General features: G+C 47.0%; 1 protein-coding gene across 3 annotated transcripts in view; it reads right to left on the bottom strand.

Moving 5' to 3' along the window:
* EVA1C (eva-1 homolog C) overlaps positions 1 to 19256 on the bottom strand; it is an 89008-nt gene that overhangs the window by 6133 nt on the left and 63619 nt on the right. For all 3 annotated transcript variants that reach the window (XM_057697706.1, XM_057697707.1, XM_057697708.1), the window contains exons 5-7: positions 17563 to 17706; positions 6064 to 6144; positions 4620 to 4709 (exon numbers count right to left, since the gene is read on the bottom strand). In XM_057697706.1, the coding sequence (XP_057553689.1) occupies positions 4620 to 4709; positions 6064 to 6144; positions 17563 to 17706 (315 nt within the window). The remainder of the gene's footprint in view (positions 1 to 4619; positions 4710 to 6063; positions 6145 to 17562; positions 17707 to 19256) is intronic.

Below are 19256 nucleotides of genomic sequence, written 5' to 3'. Positions count from 1 at the left end.
ATCGGTCTACAGCACTAGGCTTGGTGCCCTGTGGGCTGGGGGCTCCATGATGTTAGTGCCTTTCTTCCTCTCTCCCTCTGGCTCCTGGGGAGTGAGAGTCTGGATTCTATTGCCAGGAGCTTTCTCACTCATCAGACCCTAGGTGCCTCTTGGCTCAAGTGTACCTCCTGCCAAGTGATCACTCTTCAGGCCATGTTTACACCAAATCTGCTAAGATCCAATAATCAAAGGTGGAGAATATTGCAACTCTTGGAAAGCCTTTTAGAAATAAGACTTCCCAGTCACCTGAACCAACTAGTCTGAGTCACAGAACCACCAGATCTTAGTTAGATGAAGCCCTGGTGGTGAGCTGGCCCAACTCCTCCTGTCACAGCCCTTTCACTTGTCCAAAGCCACCGCTTGTCTGGGACCCCAAGCTCAGGCCAGGGTTCCCTCCAAAGCCCCAGGCTTTACACTCAGGGAACGCCATCTGTTTTCTAAAATCAATTGGACCACTTTAGGCTTCTGTGACCCTTTTCCTATTATATTGAATATATTCTGTTAAAGGCATTAGTCTCCTTGTTAAACAGAATCTTCACACTGTGCTATCGTTGGTCTTATTCTCATTTTAGCCTTAGCTCCTCATAGGCTCAAGTGAATGCTTTTAATTTCACCAGTGGCAGCAAGCCCTCGGGAGTCTCACCATGGTGGCCCGTGGCTTTTAAGGCCCCCAACCTTTAGATCTCTGGTCTGCAGCCAACACAAGTTCCAGCTCAAACTTACTGCATCCAAATAAGACACCGAAGGGCTGGGGTGAGGGTCCCACCCCGTGGGGCCCTGCTACTATCGGATGAAAGCGCAAAGTGTATTGGGCCTGGTCTGACAGCACTTAGGGACGTGATAATCGCTTCTGTCACGGAACCAAAGATTAGCGGCCGTGGGAACACTTCAGGATCCACACCTACATGACAAGGCGGTGCTGATCTCCCATCGTCCTCCCTGACAGGGGATCATGTAACTCCAACTTTGGAATGTGTTATGATACTTCTCTTTCAATGTGGGTTTGTCTGATAGCCTGGCGTTCCTTTCATATGAAACAAGGATGCCCTCCTAACTCAGGAGAAGCACTGCTTTCTCACCCACGGCCCCAGTTACCCCACGTACCCCGGAAGTCCAAGGCAAACTCTGCCAGAGGCCGAAGACACACACAGGTCCAAGCCCAAGGCAGGGGCAGAAATATTAGGTCACAAAGGACACGTGATACAACACTAACTAGGGGGAGTGGAAGACACCAAGTTCTGAGCAAGGCTGTTTAAATATTCTGCGAACCTCCAACACACACACAGGCACACACACACACACAGACACACACACATACACACACACACCCCTTTCCATTTCCCTAATTCCAAAATTTTTCTATGAGCTTCTTCAGATTCATGATCTAAATTCTAGAATGAATTCAAGGGGTTTCTATATTATTGAGAGGAGGGTAAATTCAAGCACTCCTAAGAAGATGTCTCACAGACCATTTAAATGGACCCAAAAGAAATTGTTCATCAGGGATGCTTGGATACTTTTGTGTCCATTCCACCAGGCTCTGTGTCCCAACATCCCGGGACAAGCCCCTTGATTCTGGGTTCTAGTCTGCTGGTCCTCTGTATGCTTGGCTGCACTAACGTGGCAAAGCTACCTACAGTCTGACCTGGGGACATGTCCTTTTGGATTTGCTCAATCTGTTGTCTATTTGGCTGACATTGCCAGAATCTTCCCAGCTCACTCCTGGCGGCTTCTGTTGGGGCCTCTCCTGTAGGAGGGTCTCCTCCCCTCGGTGGATGCCCAGGGACCCCGGTCCAGCCTTCAGATCCCATCCCTGCAATGAGGATGAGGATGCCACTGAGAGTTGGCTGGGGCACCACTTTCTAGTGATGATGAGGGTGTCCTCTCCTGGTTTGATGCTCATGTTGAAACAGCTCAGCCTGACGTCCTGCCCTTCACTGCAGTGCACTGGCCTGCCCAGTGAGGAGGATGTAGTGGGCTGGGGACGACGTCCAGAGTGACCACCCAGAGAGTGACATGCCCAGGAAATTCACCAACAAGTGCAGAGGCCCCTGTTCCCCTAAGACTCTGTGAGCCTCTGTGATTTGACGAATGAACTTCCATAGCAACTTCATTTCACTAACACCTGACACCACACACTCAGAACCTCTTTCTCTCTGACATGAAATTTTGGCTTGGTCGCAGCTTGCTGAGATGAATGTGCCTAAACATCCCTCGATAAAGCCAAATAACAGCCCACCAAGTCCTTACATTCCTTAAAAATTGAATACTTACAAACAGCAAATACAGGGTGATGGTTAGGTGCGGGATAGCTCATGACACCAGAGAAGGACTCATCATCTGGTCACTTATTAACTACTTACTGTGCATCCACTCTGTGCCAGCCCTGTCCCAGCCACTAGGATATGACAAGGACCAAGATGACAAACATCTGCACTTGAGACACATAATGTCTAGCAGAGAGATGAGTGCTTAACAAATAAATCTCTCCAGTGACTTCTGGGAGTGATGAGCATGTAGAAGGATAGACAGGGATGGAGGAAAGCTATTCAGATTACTCGAGGTCATGAGGTTTCCATCCTTTAAAACTCTGAAGGGCATACTTCTCTCTTGGAGAAGCTGGAGAGCAGGTTTTGTATCTGCCAAGTCTGAATCCTGCCCTGCCGCTGGCCACCTGTGGTGTCCTCAGGCACAAGGCTTAACTCCTCTGAGCCTTGGCTTCTCTGTGTGCAGTATAGGCGATAAGAGTCCCTCTCTCAGGGTCCCTGCTAGGCACTGTATTGTGTTCCCCCAAATTCACACGTTGAAGTCTTAACCCCCAATGTGGCTATATTTGGAGATAGAACCTGTAAGGAGGTAATTAAGGTTCAATGGGGTCATACAGGTGGGGCCTTGATCCAACAGGATCCGTGTCCTTATAAGAAGAGACACCAAGTGGAAGCTAAAATATGACACATGAACACATCTATGAAACAGAAATAGACTCACAGACAGAGAGAACAGACTCGTGGTTGCCAAGGGGGAGGGGGAGGGGGGAGTGGGGAAGGGATGGAGTGGGAGTTTGGGATGAGCAGATGCCAACTATTATATATAGAATGGATAAACAATAAGGTCCTACTGCACAGCACAGAGAACTATTCAATAGCCTGCGATAAACCATAATGGAAAAGCATGTGAAAAAGAATATATGCATATGTATAATTAAAGCACTTTGCTGTACAGCAGAAATTAACATTGTAAATCAACTATACTTCAATTAGGGAAAAAAGGAAGAAGAGATACCAAGCTCACTCGCTCTCTCTCTCTCCCTGCTGTCTGAAGACATGGGGGAAAGCAATTGTCTACAAGCCGTGAGGAGAGCCCTCACCAGAAACCAAGCTTGCTGGCATCCTGATCACGGCCTTCCGGCCTGGAAGAAGATACATTTCTAGTGTTTAAGCCTCCCAGCCCATGGTATCTTGTTATGGCCACCTGAGCCGACCAAGATAGTTGCTGAGAGGAACTGACATGGCCCAGAGCAGCCGCAGCACGTAAGCAGCCTCTTCGTTGCTCCTTCGTGTGAAGTGTTTTCATGATGCCTTTCCTCCAGGGGCTCTCCGGGGACTTTGAAAATATGGGATACTTCCAACAATAAAAAACCCTACCTCTCTCACCTTTGACAATTATCCGGAACAGCAAGGAACAGAAATGGGAGGGTGGTTAGAAAAGAGAAGATTCTCAACAATCACACAACCACCACACAGGGAGGACATGGGGAAGAAGGTCCCAAGACTGTTCTATCTCCTGTGTTGAGATGTTTCCTTAAGCCTTTATTTTCCTCTGAGAAAGGCTTACTCCAAACAGCCCCAGCTCTGGCAGGGCTCGGATAAGCAATGCTGTAATGCCTTATATTACCATGTACTTTACAAAAGTCCTCAGAGGTTTTGGCTCCCTGAATAGAGTCACGCAGGCATTGCCGAAACTTGATGAGTTGACATTCTAAAACACGGTCTCTCCAGAGGTGAGCAGAGAGGCTGGTGAGGAAAGATGGCATGCACCATGCCCTCGCTGATGAACAATTTGGGCTGTGCTAATTAAGGAGGGCTGAGTCTGATTGATCCTTGAGGGGAAGATTGTCAAGGCAAACCTTGGCAACCGTGAGAAGTAGCGCAGGTGACTCAGAAAGGGGCTCTGTCTTCATAGAGCATGAGCTGTTTTGTTCACTAAGTCATCTTTTGGCTTAATTTTCTTCCAGCCAAGGGTGGAATTCAATAATCCTATGCCCTTCCCAAATCCTAGAGCTGGAAAATGCATTCCTCAGCTTCCTACTTTGCAAAGTGGAAAATTCCCATGGAGCCCAACGGCTACATCGTGTGACTTTAGCCTTTGCTACCTCCCTATGCGCTTCTCTTGTTGATCACCTGTGGGAACCGTACCTAAATTCAGGCCTCTGTGTTTCTGGATTGTAGAAGATTGCAGTTGCTGTCAAACTTAAAGTCTGTTTTCTTTCGCCATCCAAGCATTGTGATTAAACAGCATTTATGAGTAAGAATTTGGGAAATCCATCAGCGTTCTAGGAAGCTTTCAATTCACTGACCTACCTCGAAGGTAAGCAAATGCTGCCAGAGAGTGGCTGACAATCGCTCCGTCTTTCCTCAGAACTCTTGGCTCCCCTGGGTCAAAGTTTACACCTGTTTCGTAAAAAATGCAAGACCGATTAATCGCAACTCTTCACAGTATGCATTTTGTTCCTAATCCGGGAGTGCCATAATAAATAAAAAGTCATAGAAATGCAATAAGTGGGCCTCTGACAAAATTAGGGAAAACTAGGCCAGGAAGAGCATTCAGTAAGCAGTCTCTGAAAATATCAAGTAATAAAGGGGATTTAGAAATTCTAAAATGTGGTGGTTCCAACTTCATTCATCCACTCTGCTGCAGAAGGGAACACATTTATTTTCCCATTTTAAAGGTAATGGCATTCATCATGCCTCTGAGAGATTTAATAATGTCCCACTTAGCCATAGAGCTGCTGTCTGCTCTGTTGATCACAGATAAGAAGGCCTTGAATTATGGAGGAAGGTTCTGTTGGGCTACATTTTTGGAAATGACAGTAAAATGCAGGGCAGATCTGGCTTCAGACGCCCAGTTAAGTTGCTGTGATGGATCTTAGGGAGCCCCTGATGGGGTAGCCTAAGGGCTCTGGGGACCCCTGGGAATGTCAGACACGGCTCTCAGGCCTCCACTGCAGGGGGATCAGGATATTCATGGGACCTGGATGGGAGCCCTTTTAGAAAGAGCGGGGGAAGTGGGAGGAGGCAGAGCCTGGTGGAGAGCTGGAGGGTTGAACTAGAAGAACATAGGAATATTAACAATAGTTATTTCTTAGCTTTGAGACTAGGGGTGAGTTCTATTTCTTGGTGCTTTCCCGTTTGTTCCATATCAAGCATACTTTACTTTTATACTTAGGAGGGGAAAGATTTCACAAATGTAATTGAAGTAACATAAGACCAGCTCTCAACCCATGAAATGCAATATCTTATATATCAATAGATTGTCTTGGGGGCCTCTGTAATTTCTATCAGGAGCCCCAAAGGTCTGAATTCCATTCTAGATTTGATAGGAAAGCAAAAATGTTCACCTCCTTGTTTACAAAAGTCCGGTGATACCCTCAGGAAAAAGGATGCATGTGGATGGAGGCCTGCAGGTCCAGCCTGGGTCTGGCCCGCCCAGGTTCCCTATGGGATCATCTTTCCAACAAGCTCATCAGATAAACGAGGAACCCCAGGTTTACTTCTGAGCAGATCTCTTTTTCAAGGTGATTTTTCTTTTAGCAAATAAGAGAGGGAATGGAAGGGGGAGTTATCCTACTTATAATTTAAAACACAAAATGTGGGTCACGATTTGCAACCATCTGCCACAGTGCTGCCATTCTCAGAGGTGGCATCTCACACACCTGCCATCCTAACTGGTGTGCCCCCACCGGTGGCCACGGGGCTGTTCACCTTCACTCAAAGAGAAATGCTCACAGTAAGTCATAAACATTACCATGGTCACCGTCTTTCTGCTTCACAGAAGGTTTCAGATTAGCAACGGCTGGATCAATCGCTGTGAGTATATTCTTGGGAACTAAAAAACCAGAAAGAAATAGTTTCAATACTCTGTACATGTGATAAGAGGGTGAGTCAGAAATTATCCGCACCCTGGCTGTAGCCTTTAGTTAACTTTTAGAAAAGACAAATACAGTATTTTTCGACATAATCTCCTTGCTTTTCGATGCACTCTGTCCATCTGTCAACAAGCTTTCATATTCTCTCATTAAAAGATATTTCAGGCTGAGCCGCAAGCCGTGAGTGCACTGCTGTCTTCACTTCTTCATCAGACGTGAAGCTTCATCCTTGTAGGGCTGCTTTCAGGGGACCAAACAGGTGAAAGTCCGATGGAGCAAGATCAGGACTATAGGGAGGATGCTTTAACACCTCAAAACGAAGTTTTTGCAGAGTGTCGACAGTGTGGGCAGAAGTGTGTGGACGCACACTATCGTGCAAGATCACAACACCCTGGGATAGCAGTCCTCCGCATTTAATCCGAAGTTTAGGCTTCAGCTCTTCAATAGGCATCTCGCTGTAACAAGCACTGTTGACTGCTGAAACTTTTTCCTGATAATATTCCAGTACTGGCCCTTGAGAAGCCCAGAAAACTGTAAGCATCAATTTTCCAGCTAACGGTTGACTTCTGAATCTTTTCTTGGTTGGTGATTGTTGATGTTTCCGTTCCATACTCTGCCGTTTACTCTCAGGCTCGTAGTGATGAATCCATGTCTCGTCACCAGTCATCATTCTCTTTAAGAAACTTTCACCTTCCTCAGAGTATCGGTCCAAATTTTGTTTGCAGATATCCAAATGCTTCTGCCTATGCTCTTCCATGAGTTGTTTTGGTACCCATTTCGCACAAACTTTTCAGAACCTAAGTCTGCTGTGGATTACTTTGTTTTGAGGTGTTAAAGCATCCTCCCTACAGTCCTGATCTTGCTCCGTCGGACTTTCACCTGTTTGGTCCCCTGAGAGCAGCCCTATGAGGACAAAGATTCACTTCTGATGAAGTGAAGACAGCAGTGCACTCATGGCTTGCAGCTCAGCCTAAAACATTTTTTAATGAGGGAATTCAAAAGCTTGTTGACAGATGGACAAAGAGCATTGAAAAGCAAGGGGATTATGTCGAAAAATGATGCATTTGTCTTTTCTAAAAGTTAATTAAAATAAATTCTACAGCAAGAGTGCAGATAATTTTTGACTCAGCCTTGTATATCTTTAAAATGCAATGTAGGTAAGATAAAAAAAAAAAGATCAATTTTCAAATCGGGACGTAAATCACTCACTCTGCCTGTCTGGTACACTCACATACTTATATCAATGGTACCTGCATGATCATCAGATGTCCCAGAAAGGCTAAACTTTAGGCCTAACTTGCAGAATTTAAAAATCTCAACAACATGGAGAACAAAAAAAACAAGATATGGCATATCTATCCAATAGAATAATATTTAGCAATAACAAGGAATGAGGTACAATCACGCCTCAGTATCCTGGGGGGATGGGTTCCAGGATGCACCTTGGAAACCAAAATCCAGATGCTCAGGTCCTTATAAAAAATGGCACATGATTTGCTTATAACCTGTGCACATCCCGTATACTTTACTTTTTAAATTTTTTCCCTGATCTTTATTGGGGTATAGTTGCTTTACAGTATTGTGTTAGTTTCTGCTGTACAATAAAGTGAATCAGCTATATGTATACATATATCCCCATATCCCCTCCCTCTTGAGCCTCCCTCCCACCCTCCTTATCCCACACCTCTAGGTCATCACAAAGCACCAAACTGATCTCCCTGTGCTCTGCAGCAGCTTCCCACAAGTCATTCATTTTTATCTGGTAGCTTATATACGTCAATGCTACTCTATCGCTTCATCCCAGCCTCCCCTTCCCCCACTGTGTCCTCAAGTCTGTTCTCTATGTCTGTATCTTAATTCCTGTTCTGCCACTAGGTTCATCAGTACCATTTTTTTAGATTCCATATATACGCGTTAGCCCTTCTGTATACTTTAAATCATCTCTAGATTACTTACAATACTTAATACAATGTAAAGAGTTGTAAACACAATGTAAATGCTATGTAAATAGTTTTCAGTGTGTGGCAAATTCAAGGTCTGCCTTTTGGAAACTTCTGGAATTTTTTTTCAAATATTTTCAATCCGTGGTTGGTTGAATCCACGGATGTCGAATGCACAGATACAGAGGGCCGACTGCACTGACACCTGCTACAGCATAGATGAACCTCAAAAACATGTTGTTCAGTGAAAGAAGCCAGGCATAGAGAAGACCACACATGGTATGATTCCATTCATATGAAATCTCCAGAAAAAGGTAAATTTATAGAGACAGAAGGTAAACTAGTGGTTACCAAGGACGGGGTAGGGGTGAGGACTGACTGCAAATGGGCATGAAGGAACTTTGGGGATCATGGAGATGTTTTAAAATCGGAGTACGCTGAAGGCTGCACAGCTCTGTAAATCGCTAGAAATCACTGAATTGTTTCTCCTTAAAACGGGTGAATTTTAAGGTATGTAAATCACACCTCAATAATGCTGTTAACTGAACGTCAACTCCCCTGAGATACAGTGAAACTAAATGAATGGAACCAGCTCAAAACCCACCACTGACCCCTCCAAGCTGCGATTCTGCTTTTTGTCCACACTCTTTAACTCACTGATTCCTTAATAAGCCTGTGGACAGGAACTTCCCTGGTGGCACAGTAGTTAAGAATCCGCCTGCCTATGTAGGGGACATGGGTTTGATCCCTGGTCCAGGAAGATCCCACATGCCACGGAGCAACTAAGCCCGTGCACCACAACTACTGAGCCTGCGCTCTAGAGCCCGTGCTCTGCAACAAGAGAAGCCACCACAATGAGAAGCCCATGCACCACGAGGAAGAGTAGGCCCTGCTCGCTATAACTACAGAAAGCCTGTGCACAGGACTGAAGACCCAATGCAGCCAAAAAAAGAAAAAAAAAAAAAAATCCTGCAGAGAATTCTAAGCCTCCATGCTAGAATGCAGCTCTCAGTATGGTGAGAAAGGAAGACAGAAAGAGGAAGAGAGAGGGCAGCGTAACAGACTCCTTTGGAAGATGGTTAAAGATTCTGCCGAACTGACCCTAAGAATAAAGCATCCGGATCTCAAGACCCTCCAGGCAAAGTGGACAAGATGGTAGCAGGAGTCAAGCAGGAGGGCAAAAAAGCAAGACTCCTGCAGACCCAGCACACTGCAGCCGGCTGGGAGAAGGGAGAGGAAACCAAATGTTTTTGCTGCAGAAATCTGTTTATTTTTGTTTGTTCTTCGGCGTAGCTGGTATCTGGGAGAAGTGGCAACAGGAAATACAAATGTAGCCAATACAAACTGGGCAAGTTCAACGGGACTGATTTTTTTGGAAAAGAGCTGGTAAGTCATCTTCAGCAGCAAGAAAACCTCATTTCCTTTCTCAAAGTGCTTAACAAAAGTCTTCTGGGGATGTCCCAGGATCAACAAGCAGAGGACGTTCCTCGATTGTGAACGTTCCATGTGCTGGAGGCCCTGGCGCCTTTGTGACCATCAGCAGCGAGGGTCACTTCCCAGGGCGGCACGGTGACGGTGGCGGAGGCGGTGGAAGCTGTCTACCCCTCCCCCTAGGAATGCCCCTTGGCTGACCAGGGGGCAGGCACATAGCTGGTCCTGGGACCCCAGCGGTGCCCCAGACAGCGGGGCTGAGCTGCCCCAGATGCTCTCTGATGAAACAGCCTCTCCATCACTTCTGTGTCCTGGTTCCTTGGCAGGAGTAAGTTCTCTCTGCAGGAGTAGTGCTCCTTTCTCACGTCTGCCTCTTGGCTTGTAGTCAAGATACAGCCGGAGGAGGGCTGGGCTCCCTGCAAGTGCCAGAGGCTTTCCACTGTGAGAAGGAGGAATGGCTCGGGGAGGAATGAGCTTTGCAAAATAAAACATTAAATTGCCTGGTGTGCTACAGGCTCCCGTCAGGGAACTTGCTGATTTACTAGGTGAAAATGGCTCTTGTAGTGGGAGACTCTTTTAGGACCTTTACGGTAACAACAGGTGTCAATGCACCTGTCAGATTCTCTTATCTTCTGTTTCAAACTGATATAGAATGAACACGGAGACTGGGTGTGATTTACTACCACCCCGAAACCCACCCCTCTGCACTTGAGGTCTGTTTGTGAAAACGCCAGCAAACCACTTTCATGTGGCTCCCACCCTGTGCTCAGCATTTAAACAGTGCCTGTTGTGCGGTCCTCTTAGTGAAGATGCGTGTCATTCCCATTCCTGTGATGGGAAAACTGAGGCTCCCCTCGTAAAGGGCAAAACTTCAACTCCTGGTCTCACACACGCCCTTGCTCTTTTCTGTGACTCTGGGATGTTCAGCCTTTGGGAACCGGTTAAAGGATTATTTTAAAGGATTATAAAAATGGCAAAGTGATTCCCACTCAGAGTGTCCCTCTCAAGTCTGTCAAGTGAAACCAGAGATGATGATTCCAGTGGGTTCCAATGGTTTGCTAAATTTAGGCAGGCCCTCTTCCTGAATTTTTTTTTTGCCTAAATAAATCCGTGTCAAGCCTGGATCAGGGCTGACTTTGAGAAAGAAGCCTCCACAGGTTGAAATTAGAGCCCCCAATAATTTTTCACATCAGAGACAAGAAAGATCTCTGCTTTACTTTTCCTCCCTCTCAGCAGGTGCTCAGATTTCATGAGTCCCTCCGAATCCTGTCATCCCCCCACCCTGCCTGTCCCAAACCTGCACCAGCTGTTCCTCCTATCCCCAATTCTGGCACCTACAGAAGGGCGTACCCCAAATTCTGGGACCACCATCCCTCTTGTCCCCAGATCTTGGCACCCATCCCTTTTACACACAATCCTGGTACTGAAACAGAGCAGGACCCTGTGGTCCTTGTCCCCCATTGTCCTCTGCCTGCCTTTTGTCTGTGGAAAAACTTTAGCTGAAGAATAAGTTTAATCAGAGAAGTGAGAAAATGCAGAAACAAAGGAAAACAAAGGGGACCGCATAATAACCGTTTAAGTCATTAAGCCCAGTCAAGGGCCTTTAGTCCTTATCAGAATAGATAACATTCTGAGCCACATCCTGTGTGCTGTCTTGTAGAGACTGAAACCCGCAGCAGGTGGAAGACGTTAACTACATGACGACCAGACCGTAGCCAGGACACAAGCTACCGCCGTTCCAAGAACTGGCCTCAAGGAAATGGGAACAAACCGACGCTGGAACTGAGGATTAACTGCACTTAAAACAATCAAGACGGCGCTGGTCAGACAACCAATGGCCAATTTCAAGACGACGCTCAGGGCTGACTGTGCTGTGTCTGTATGTAGCCCCCTCCCTCCGTCTATAAAAGCTCTTGTCCACTGATTGTCCGTGGGGGGAATCGGCCTTTGGACGATGCCCCTACTCTCCTCCCAGCCCCCGCCAGCTGCTGGCATCCAAAACAAAGCAAACTTTCCTTTCCACCAATCTGGCCTCTTTATTGGCTTTTGAGCAGCGCGCAGCCGGACCCCACTTTTGTTACAGTACCACCATCCCTCCTGCCCCCAAATCCTGGCACCATCTCCTGGGAGGAGCTGCAGGCCCCCAGCTGAGGTCCACATGTTTCCTGTCCCTCTCAGGAATTGTCACTGAGGGGAAGCTGGCTGCGCCTCTGTCTTGGGGACCCTCAAGGACCAGTGGCTGTCGGCCTGGGGAGAGGCCCTCCCCGTGGGGGTGCGGGGGAGAGCAGGCCGAATTCTCCAGGTCTGCCTCCTCCTAATAGGAGGAAAGTCTGAACTCTATCCTGTCCAAGAAGCGTGGGTAATAATAAAACTTGGATAAAAATTGAGAGGGAGGACCGTATCCAGCCGTGCATTAAAGATGAGCGCTCCCGCGATGCATGACCCAGCCCCGTCAGTGACCAAGTGCTCCACGCTGCAAGGGGTTTGACACCAGCCAGGGGCACTGCCTACAGTTCAAAAAGCAAAAGGCCCGCAGCCTGAATCATTCCCCTGAGGGTACACCAAGATGCTGAAATTCTCCACCCAGCCTAAGAGCAGTGAGGGAGGGAAAGGCAGGATTAAATGGCGCTATAAAATAGGGCCGAGTGTTCCTATCAAAGTGTAAATTACTGGGGACTTCCCTGGTGGTCCAGCGGTTAGGAGTCCGCCTTTCAGTGCGGAGGACTTGGGTTTGATCCCTGGTCGAGGAACTAGGATCCCACGTGCAGAGGGGCGACTGAGCCCGAGCACTGCAGCTACTGAGCCCCTGCGCCTCACCTAGAGAGAAGTCCGCGTGCCACAACGAAGATCCTGCGTGCAACAACCAAGACCCGACGTAGCCAAAAATAAATAGATGAATAAATAAATAAGTAAATGTTTTAAAATGCAAGTTATGTCCCCAGAGAAAACCCTCCAAGGGCCCCCTGCTGCCCTTAGGTACAAGCCGGTCCTTAGCCTCCCATCCCCCAAGGCCCCCCTGTCCTGCTCCTATGCTCACCTCCCAGCCTCTGCCTGCCCCTCACCTGCTGACCCCTCACACACCTGGTCTCACGTGCCTCAGACGCCACCCCCCCGGGAAGCCCTCCTGGTCCCCCGAGTCACCGGGGCCTGGAATCACCACATTCCATCCTATAGCTCACGAGGGCAGGGACCACACGGCTCACAGCACCGGTGCACCCTCCCTCCAACCCAGGGGGTGGGGTATCTCCTTGGTGGGCACAGCAAGATTGCTGGACAGCAGCAAAGCCTGGTTGGACATCACGGTTAGAAGCCACGTCGTGGAATAGATGTCTACTGGGGTGGATCTTCCGTGAGCCTCTTAGGTAAGAGCATCTTTTTTTTTTTTTTTTAACAGTTGATTTTTATTTTATTTTATTTTATATTTGGCTGCGCTGGGTCTTAGTTGAGGCATGTGGGATCTTGGTTGCCTCATATGGGATCTAGTTCCCTGACCAGGGATCGAACCTGGGCCTCCTGCATCGGGAGCGCAATGTCTTAACCACTGGACTGCCAGGGAAGTCCCCGGTACGAGCATCTTGATTTGAGTGGGGGGTTGGCTGGGCCCCCCTCTGGCAGCCATGTTTATAATCATATCACACGGTCTCTGGCCAAGGCAGATCACAGGAGGGGGCTACCGGACCCCAGCCCAGCCAATGAAATAGCTCTCTGTTAGAAAATTGGAATTAAGTTGCCAGATTGCCAGTCTTCATGTTGTTAGAACATAAGAATCTTACAGAAGAATCACTCAGGGTGTGGGGACGGCTGTACGGCATCCAGCCCAGGCTCAGAGGAAGGCTGTCTGCAGAAGAGAGACAGACAGACAGACACGCAGGGGATGGCTGCCATCCCTGTGGAGTTTCCAGCTTCAGCGCCACCCTGAGGCCTTGCTTTCCGCCCTGGCTTCTGGAGATGGTCCTCTAGCCATAGGCTACCTTCCAAACACCAACCCCCATTTTGGCTTAAACCAGCTCAAATTGGTTTCCTCACTCATATCCAAAGAGTCGCAAGTAAGACAGATTCGCTTAGAAATTAATTCCTGACCTCCTCTGTTTTTGTATCAACTTCCACATCAGTGGAACTAATTTTTTTTTTTAAATGTAAAACCTTCCATGCCCATTTGGTGATCTAAAAAATATGCAGACATTGCAAATCATTTTTTAATGATTCAGGTTTCACAGTGAAGAGCCATCTGTCAGGGGGAGGAATAATTTTAAAATGTCAACCATTTAGAAGGTGATTAGCAGTTGCCTTAGAAAGTGTCTGTTTGGACTGTGGGGGGCGGAGTGGGAACGTTAAGTTGCCTCACAGTGAGTCATCCCCTCCCTCTGGAATAACTCCGTCCCCAGGAACCTCACTGAGGACCAGGGGGCGCTGTCCATGGTCCCACATCCGAAACCAGGATGCAAAGCCCCCTCTCTGACCTCGGCCTCCCATCCTCAAGTGGACTCACTCAGATGCCCCCCCGCCATCCTTCCACCTTGTCCAGACCCTTCCCCATCGCCCAGTGAGCCTGGAGGAGCCCCCTTCTTCGTGCTGGCCCTCGAGCAGCTGGCCCTGCGGGAGGGACCCACCACCAGGCAGACCAGTGTCCCCAAGAACTTTGACCACTAACCCACTAACCTCCCAGGACACTCAACACACCCAGCAATGTCGCCGCTGCCCTTTCTGAAGTCCGCCTGCCCTCTGGCCCCCACGGCCCTTACTTCAGCCCTTCTCTCACCTCCTCAAACCCCTCTCCCCTCCCCCCAGTCCCCACAGCAGACCACTTTGGCTCACACTTACTTTGAGAAGATGGAGAAGAGAGGGGCCATGCGGTCGGAACTCCAAGCCTTCCTTCCATTCATTCCCAGAGCCTCTGCCCCCCCCGTTATGACAAAGGACACATCCTTCCCGCCTTCTGAACCACCTTCTCTGAATCACAATCTTTCTAAATAGGCCAGATCTTTCCAGCATCTTGAATGTCTTCCTACTTTCCAAAACCTCTCAAATCCACCCAATTTTTACCACGTCCTCTAGCCCTGTGGTCTACGTCATTGCCTGCTGCTGGTCTCCAATTCCATCCCACTTTAGCCCACCCTCCACCCTACAGCCAGAGTGGTCCTTTAAGAGTCTAATCATCACCAAATGACTCCCCTACCTAAAACCCTCCACTGGCACCTTCTCCCAGGACCCTACAGGATCTGGTCCTGGCCCCTCCTGAGCCACCTCATCCACCTTCCTCCTCACCCACTGCCGTCCTCTCTCCCACTCAGCACCTGCCAGCCCATGCCCACCCACCCCTCAGGGCACAAGCGCACATTCACCCCAGAGGAAAGGTCTCTTTGGAAGACTTCTCTGCCCCCCTCAAACCAGCAAAAGGGACCCCTCCACTGTTATCCTTCTGCACGGCATCCTGCCCTTTTCTGAAGCATCATTTATCACAGTGGGTAACGATAGATTTCTCTAGTTATTTGTCTAATGCCCGTCTCTCTCCCCCCACCAATAATTCCATGAAGACAAGGACCAGGTCATCTTTTCTTTTTTAATTAAAACATGCCCACAATGTGCTGAACGAGTGAATGAGGGAGAGGAAACTTGGAACACGTGACCCCCAGGCCCTGAAAGCCCACCTTCTCCTAGCTAAGAGGAGCCTCAGTCTGGGAACTGCCCTCACCTCATCCGTGAAGGCACACCAGGAAATCCACCTCATTTCCAGGTTAATGTCCTGCCTTTCCCTTCCACCCTCAGCTGGAGAAGCCTGAAGTTACTAGAACTTCAGAGTGATCTGTGTGGCTTCTTGGGGAAACTCAGACAGAATAGGCTCCATGCTACCCTGAGCTGCTTTACACAGGAACCAGAGTACAGACTGGAGGGCAAAGAAAACCATGCTTCCTAGAATGTGAATGTGGGTGCTATTGTTTTTGGAATACATTTATGTAGTCACTTTTCTGTACCTATTACGGCTTTGATATTGCAAAGGACAACGGTTTTAGCTCAGGATAGAAAAGGCTGGGGATGTAACAAAATATTATCGGGCCATAAAAAGGAATGAACATCTACTCCAACATAGATGAACCCTGAAAACATACTAGGTAAAGAAGCCAGTCACAAAGTACCACATGTTGTCCAAGTCCATTTATATGAAATGCCCAGAAGAGGCAAATCCATAAAGACAGAAAGTGGTGGTTGCTGGGGGTGGGCCTGGGGGGTGAGGGGTGGATCAGGAGGTGACCGCTAGGGGGGCCAGGGTAAAAAAAAAAAGGGGGGGGGGATTTCCTGACAGTCCAGTGGTTAAGACTCAGCACGTTCACTGCTGAGGGCCCGGGTCTGATCCCTGGTCGGGGAACTAAAATCCCATTAGCCTCGTGGCATGGCCAAATAAATAAATAAATAAAGGGTCCAGGGTTTCTTTGCGGGGGGGGGGGGGGGGTGTGTGATGAGAATGTTCTTAAATTAATTATGGTGGGAGTTGCACAATTCTGTGACTCTACTAAGACCACTGATTTGTATGGTTAATGGCTGAATTGTATAGTTCGTGATTTACATCTCAACAAAGCTCTTACCAAAAAAAAAAAAAAAAAGAAAAAGGCAAGGGGTATCTGGCGGCGGAAAGGGGTTTCCACGAGCACAAGCATTGGGTTCTTCAGTTATGATGTTCTTTGCTTTCCCTTTGCTTCTATACTTATTTCAAAAAACAAACAAACAAACAAACAAAACAAACAAACAAAACCAAAACCCAGTCCACGTGTCAGGATTACAAACCAGAAATCCACGGCACCCTCAGAGGGTAATTAACGCCTAATTTTTTTTAAGCTCTTTATTGGAATATAATTGCTTTACATTCTTGTACCAGCTTTTGAGGCACACCAAAGTGAATCAGCTGTATTTATACACATATTCCCATATACTCTCCCTCCCGCGACTCCCTCCCACCCTCCCTGTCCCGGCCCTCTAAGGCATCACCCATCGTCGAGTTGATCTCCCTTTGTTATACAGCAACTTCCCACTAGCTATCTATTTTACAGTTGGTAGTGTATATATGTCTATGCTACTCTCTCACTTCATCCCAGATTCCCCTTCGCCCCCCGCCCCCCAACCCCATGTCCTCCAGTCCATTCTCTGCATCTGCATCCTTATTCTTTTCTTGTCACTGGGTTCATCAGTACCATTTTTTTTTTTTTAGATTCTGTATATATGAGTTAGCATACAATATTTGTTTTTCTCTTTCTGGCTTACTTCAATCTGTGTGACAGACTCTAGGTCTATCCACCTCATTACATATAGCTCCATTTCATTCCTTTTTATGGTTGAGTAATATTCCATTGAGTATATGTGCCACATCTTCTTTATCCATTCATAACGCCTGATTTTTAAAGGTAGCTTTATAAAACTGAAATTGAATGAACCAGGAATTTCATTTTATCATTTGAAGACACTAGGATAACAAAGTGATGCTGTCATGTAAAGTATTTAATGGTTGTAGGGTAAGCATTTGATCTGTTGGCTTAACCCCGGGGGTACGTTGATAAAATGGCTGTTGGCAGCACAGAGAATTAGTCATTTTAGGGCCTAAGTGCAGGAATGGCAGATTAACAAAGAGTCAAGCAATACTCAGTGAATTTGAGCGAGGTACCCATAAATTCTAGAGCCTCCTAAGAACCCAGATTAAAATCAGTTTTCTCGGTGACATCCATTTTATCCCATTTGCTTGTTCTTTTCCTACCCACCCTGCTTGCTGCCAATCCGATTACTAAGAGCACTTTTAAAACAGATTTTGACCAGAGAAAATTCTATGGCTTATCTGACACGACTGTCATAAACAAGGATAAAGGAGAGGAGAAAGGGCTCGAGAATATCTGGGATGACAACACAGTTTCAGGGGTAGGGTGAATGCGATGGTGTGTTGCTTGAAAACTCCTTCTGTTCACATGCTCACTGCCTCCCCAAGAGGTGAGGTCTCCAAGCAGCTTGTGGAGGGTGTATTCTTACCACATGCGTAGGTGACGGTGAGGTATTTTTTCACTCCCGGCAGACAGGGGCTTCCGAAATGGTGACTGTTAATGAGGATTCTGCATCTCTGCTTCCCGTAACACCTCCTGGATAATACTTCCAAAGCCGAGTAAGACAAACAATCTGAGAAGGAGGAAACATCAAGAACTTTATGTTAGATTTCATGTATGGCCACCATGTGGCTTCTGCTATTTTCTATAAATAAGTATATGGAGCTGGATTTCACATCTCATGGCTGTTGCTTCTCTGATTATTTTCTGCCTCGTTAAAGCACCCTACGTGGGCTAAGTCCTATACTATACAGGCAGAGCTGGAAGGGCTTACTTGAATCAACTTACTCGAATCCTCTGCTGACATTGTCCAGAAAGCCTTATATATTTTTGAACAAGGAGCCCTGTATTTGCATTTTTTCACTGGGCGCCACCCCCACAATCAGGTAACTGGCCCTGCATACGGAAGAGGCAAAACACGTAGAACATTGAATAAAGATTCCTATTTCTTTTCTGACCCTTACCCCTCTTTGAAATAGTTTAGTCATTGGTTAATTTTGAGAACCCCTCTCCCCTAGGTGAACATAAGTGCCATGAGGACAGGGACTATTTCTATTTTGTTCATTTTCTAATTCCCACAGCCTAGTCCATGTGGAAATCCAATAATAGTAAACACTGTTTATTTTTAATAATATGAAATGCTATTTAAATTATGTAAATCCAAAATAATGATTATATAAATATATATTTAAATTGCATATATTTATATATAAATTTATATTTAAATTATATAAATATATAATTCCAAAAATAGTAACAAATGGATGGATGAATAAAAAAGAGGACATGTTTTTCAGCACCCTGGCACAATGTCATCACAATTAGTAAATATTAACTAAACACGTATGGAGGATGAGGCACTGTTCTATGTACCATCAGAAAAACAAGTCAGAAGAAGCCTGCCTTGCATCCTCAGGATGTGGGATGGGACTGGAGAGACAAAACCCACACAGGTGAACTGATGTCTAATAATGTGGAACATGGAGTGAGTGTCAGCAGTGACTGGTCCAGACAAGAGGTGATGGGGTCGGAGGCAGGAGAGATTGCTGGGTACCAGAGTGGTCAAGACAGGCTTTATGGAGGAGAGGGGCTTGGTCATGGGAGTAGGAGCATGAACTGGGGAGAGGCAGGCAAAGAGAGAAAGGTAGAAACACCACGCAAGTGGGCCAGAAGCACTTAGTAGGAGTCTAGGGGCTGAGTGTGAGCTGGAATAGTGGGTGTGGCCAGGGAAGCCGCAGTAAATGAGCCAGAAAAGTAAAATGCAGCAGGACTGAGCCACCTCTGAACGCTGAGCTAAAGCCTTTGAACTTTATTCTGCAAGCAACAGGGAGCCTAACAAATGCCCTGATGCTACTATCCTTTGGGGACAGTGTATGGGATGAGAAAAGGAACCAAAGGCAGGGAGACTAGTTTGGAAGCAATTTTATTAATACACATTGGGAGGAGTTAAGGGCTTGAAGAGCAGGGAATGGAGAAGGACAGAATTCTAGAGACTTTGCAAAGTTCAGCTCACTATGAGAGCAGCTAACATTCTGCCAGGCTCTGTTCTCAGCACTTGTATGTGAACTGATATAGTGTTCCAACAACCCATGAGATAGGTTGTTTATTGTATATCTTATATTT

The sequence above is a fragment of the Hippopotamus amphibius genome, chromosome 10 (assembly GCF_030028045.1).
Source record: "Hippopotamus amphibius kiboko isolate mHipAmp2 chromosome 10, mHipAmp2.hap2, whole genome shotgun sequence".
Classification (NCBI taxonomy): domain Eukaryota; kingdom Metazoa; phylum Chordata; class Mammalia; order Artiodactyla; family Hippopotamidae; genus Hippopotamus; species Hippopotamus amphibius.
The sequence above is the reverse complement of the archived record's forward strand: the minus strand, read 5'-3'. Positions and strand labels throughout refer to the sequence as shown.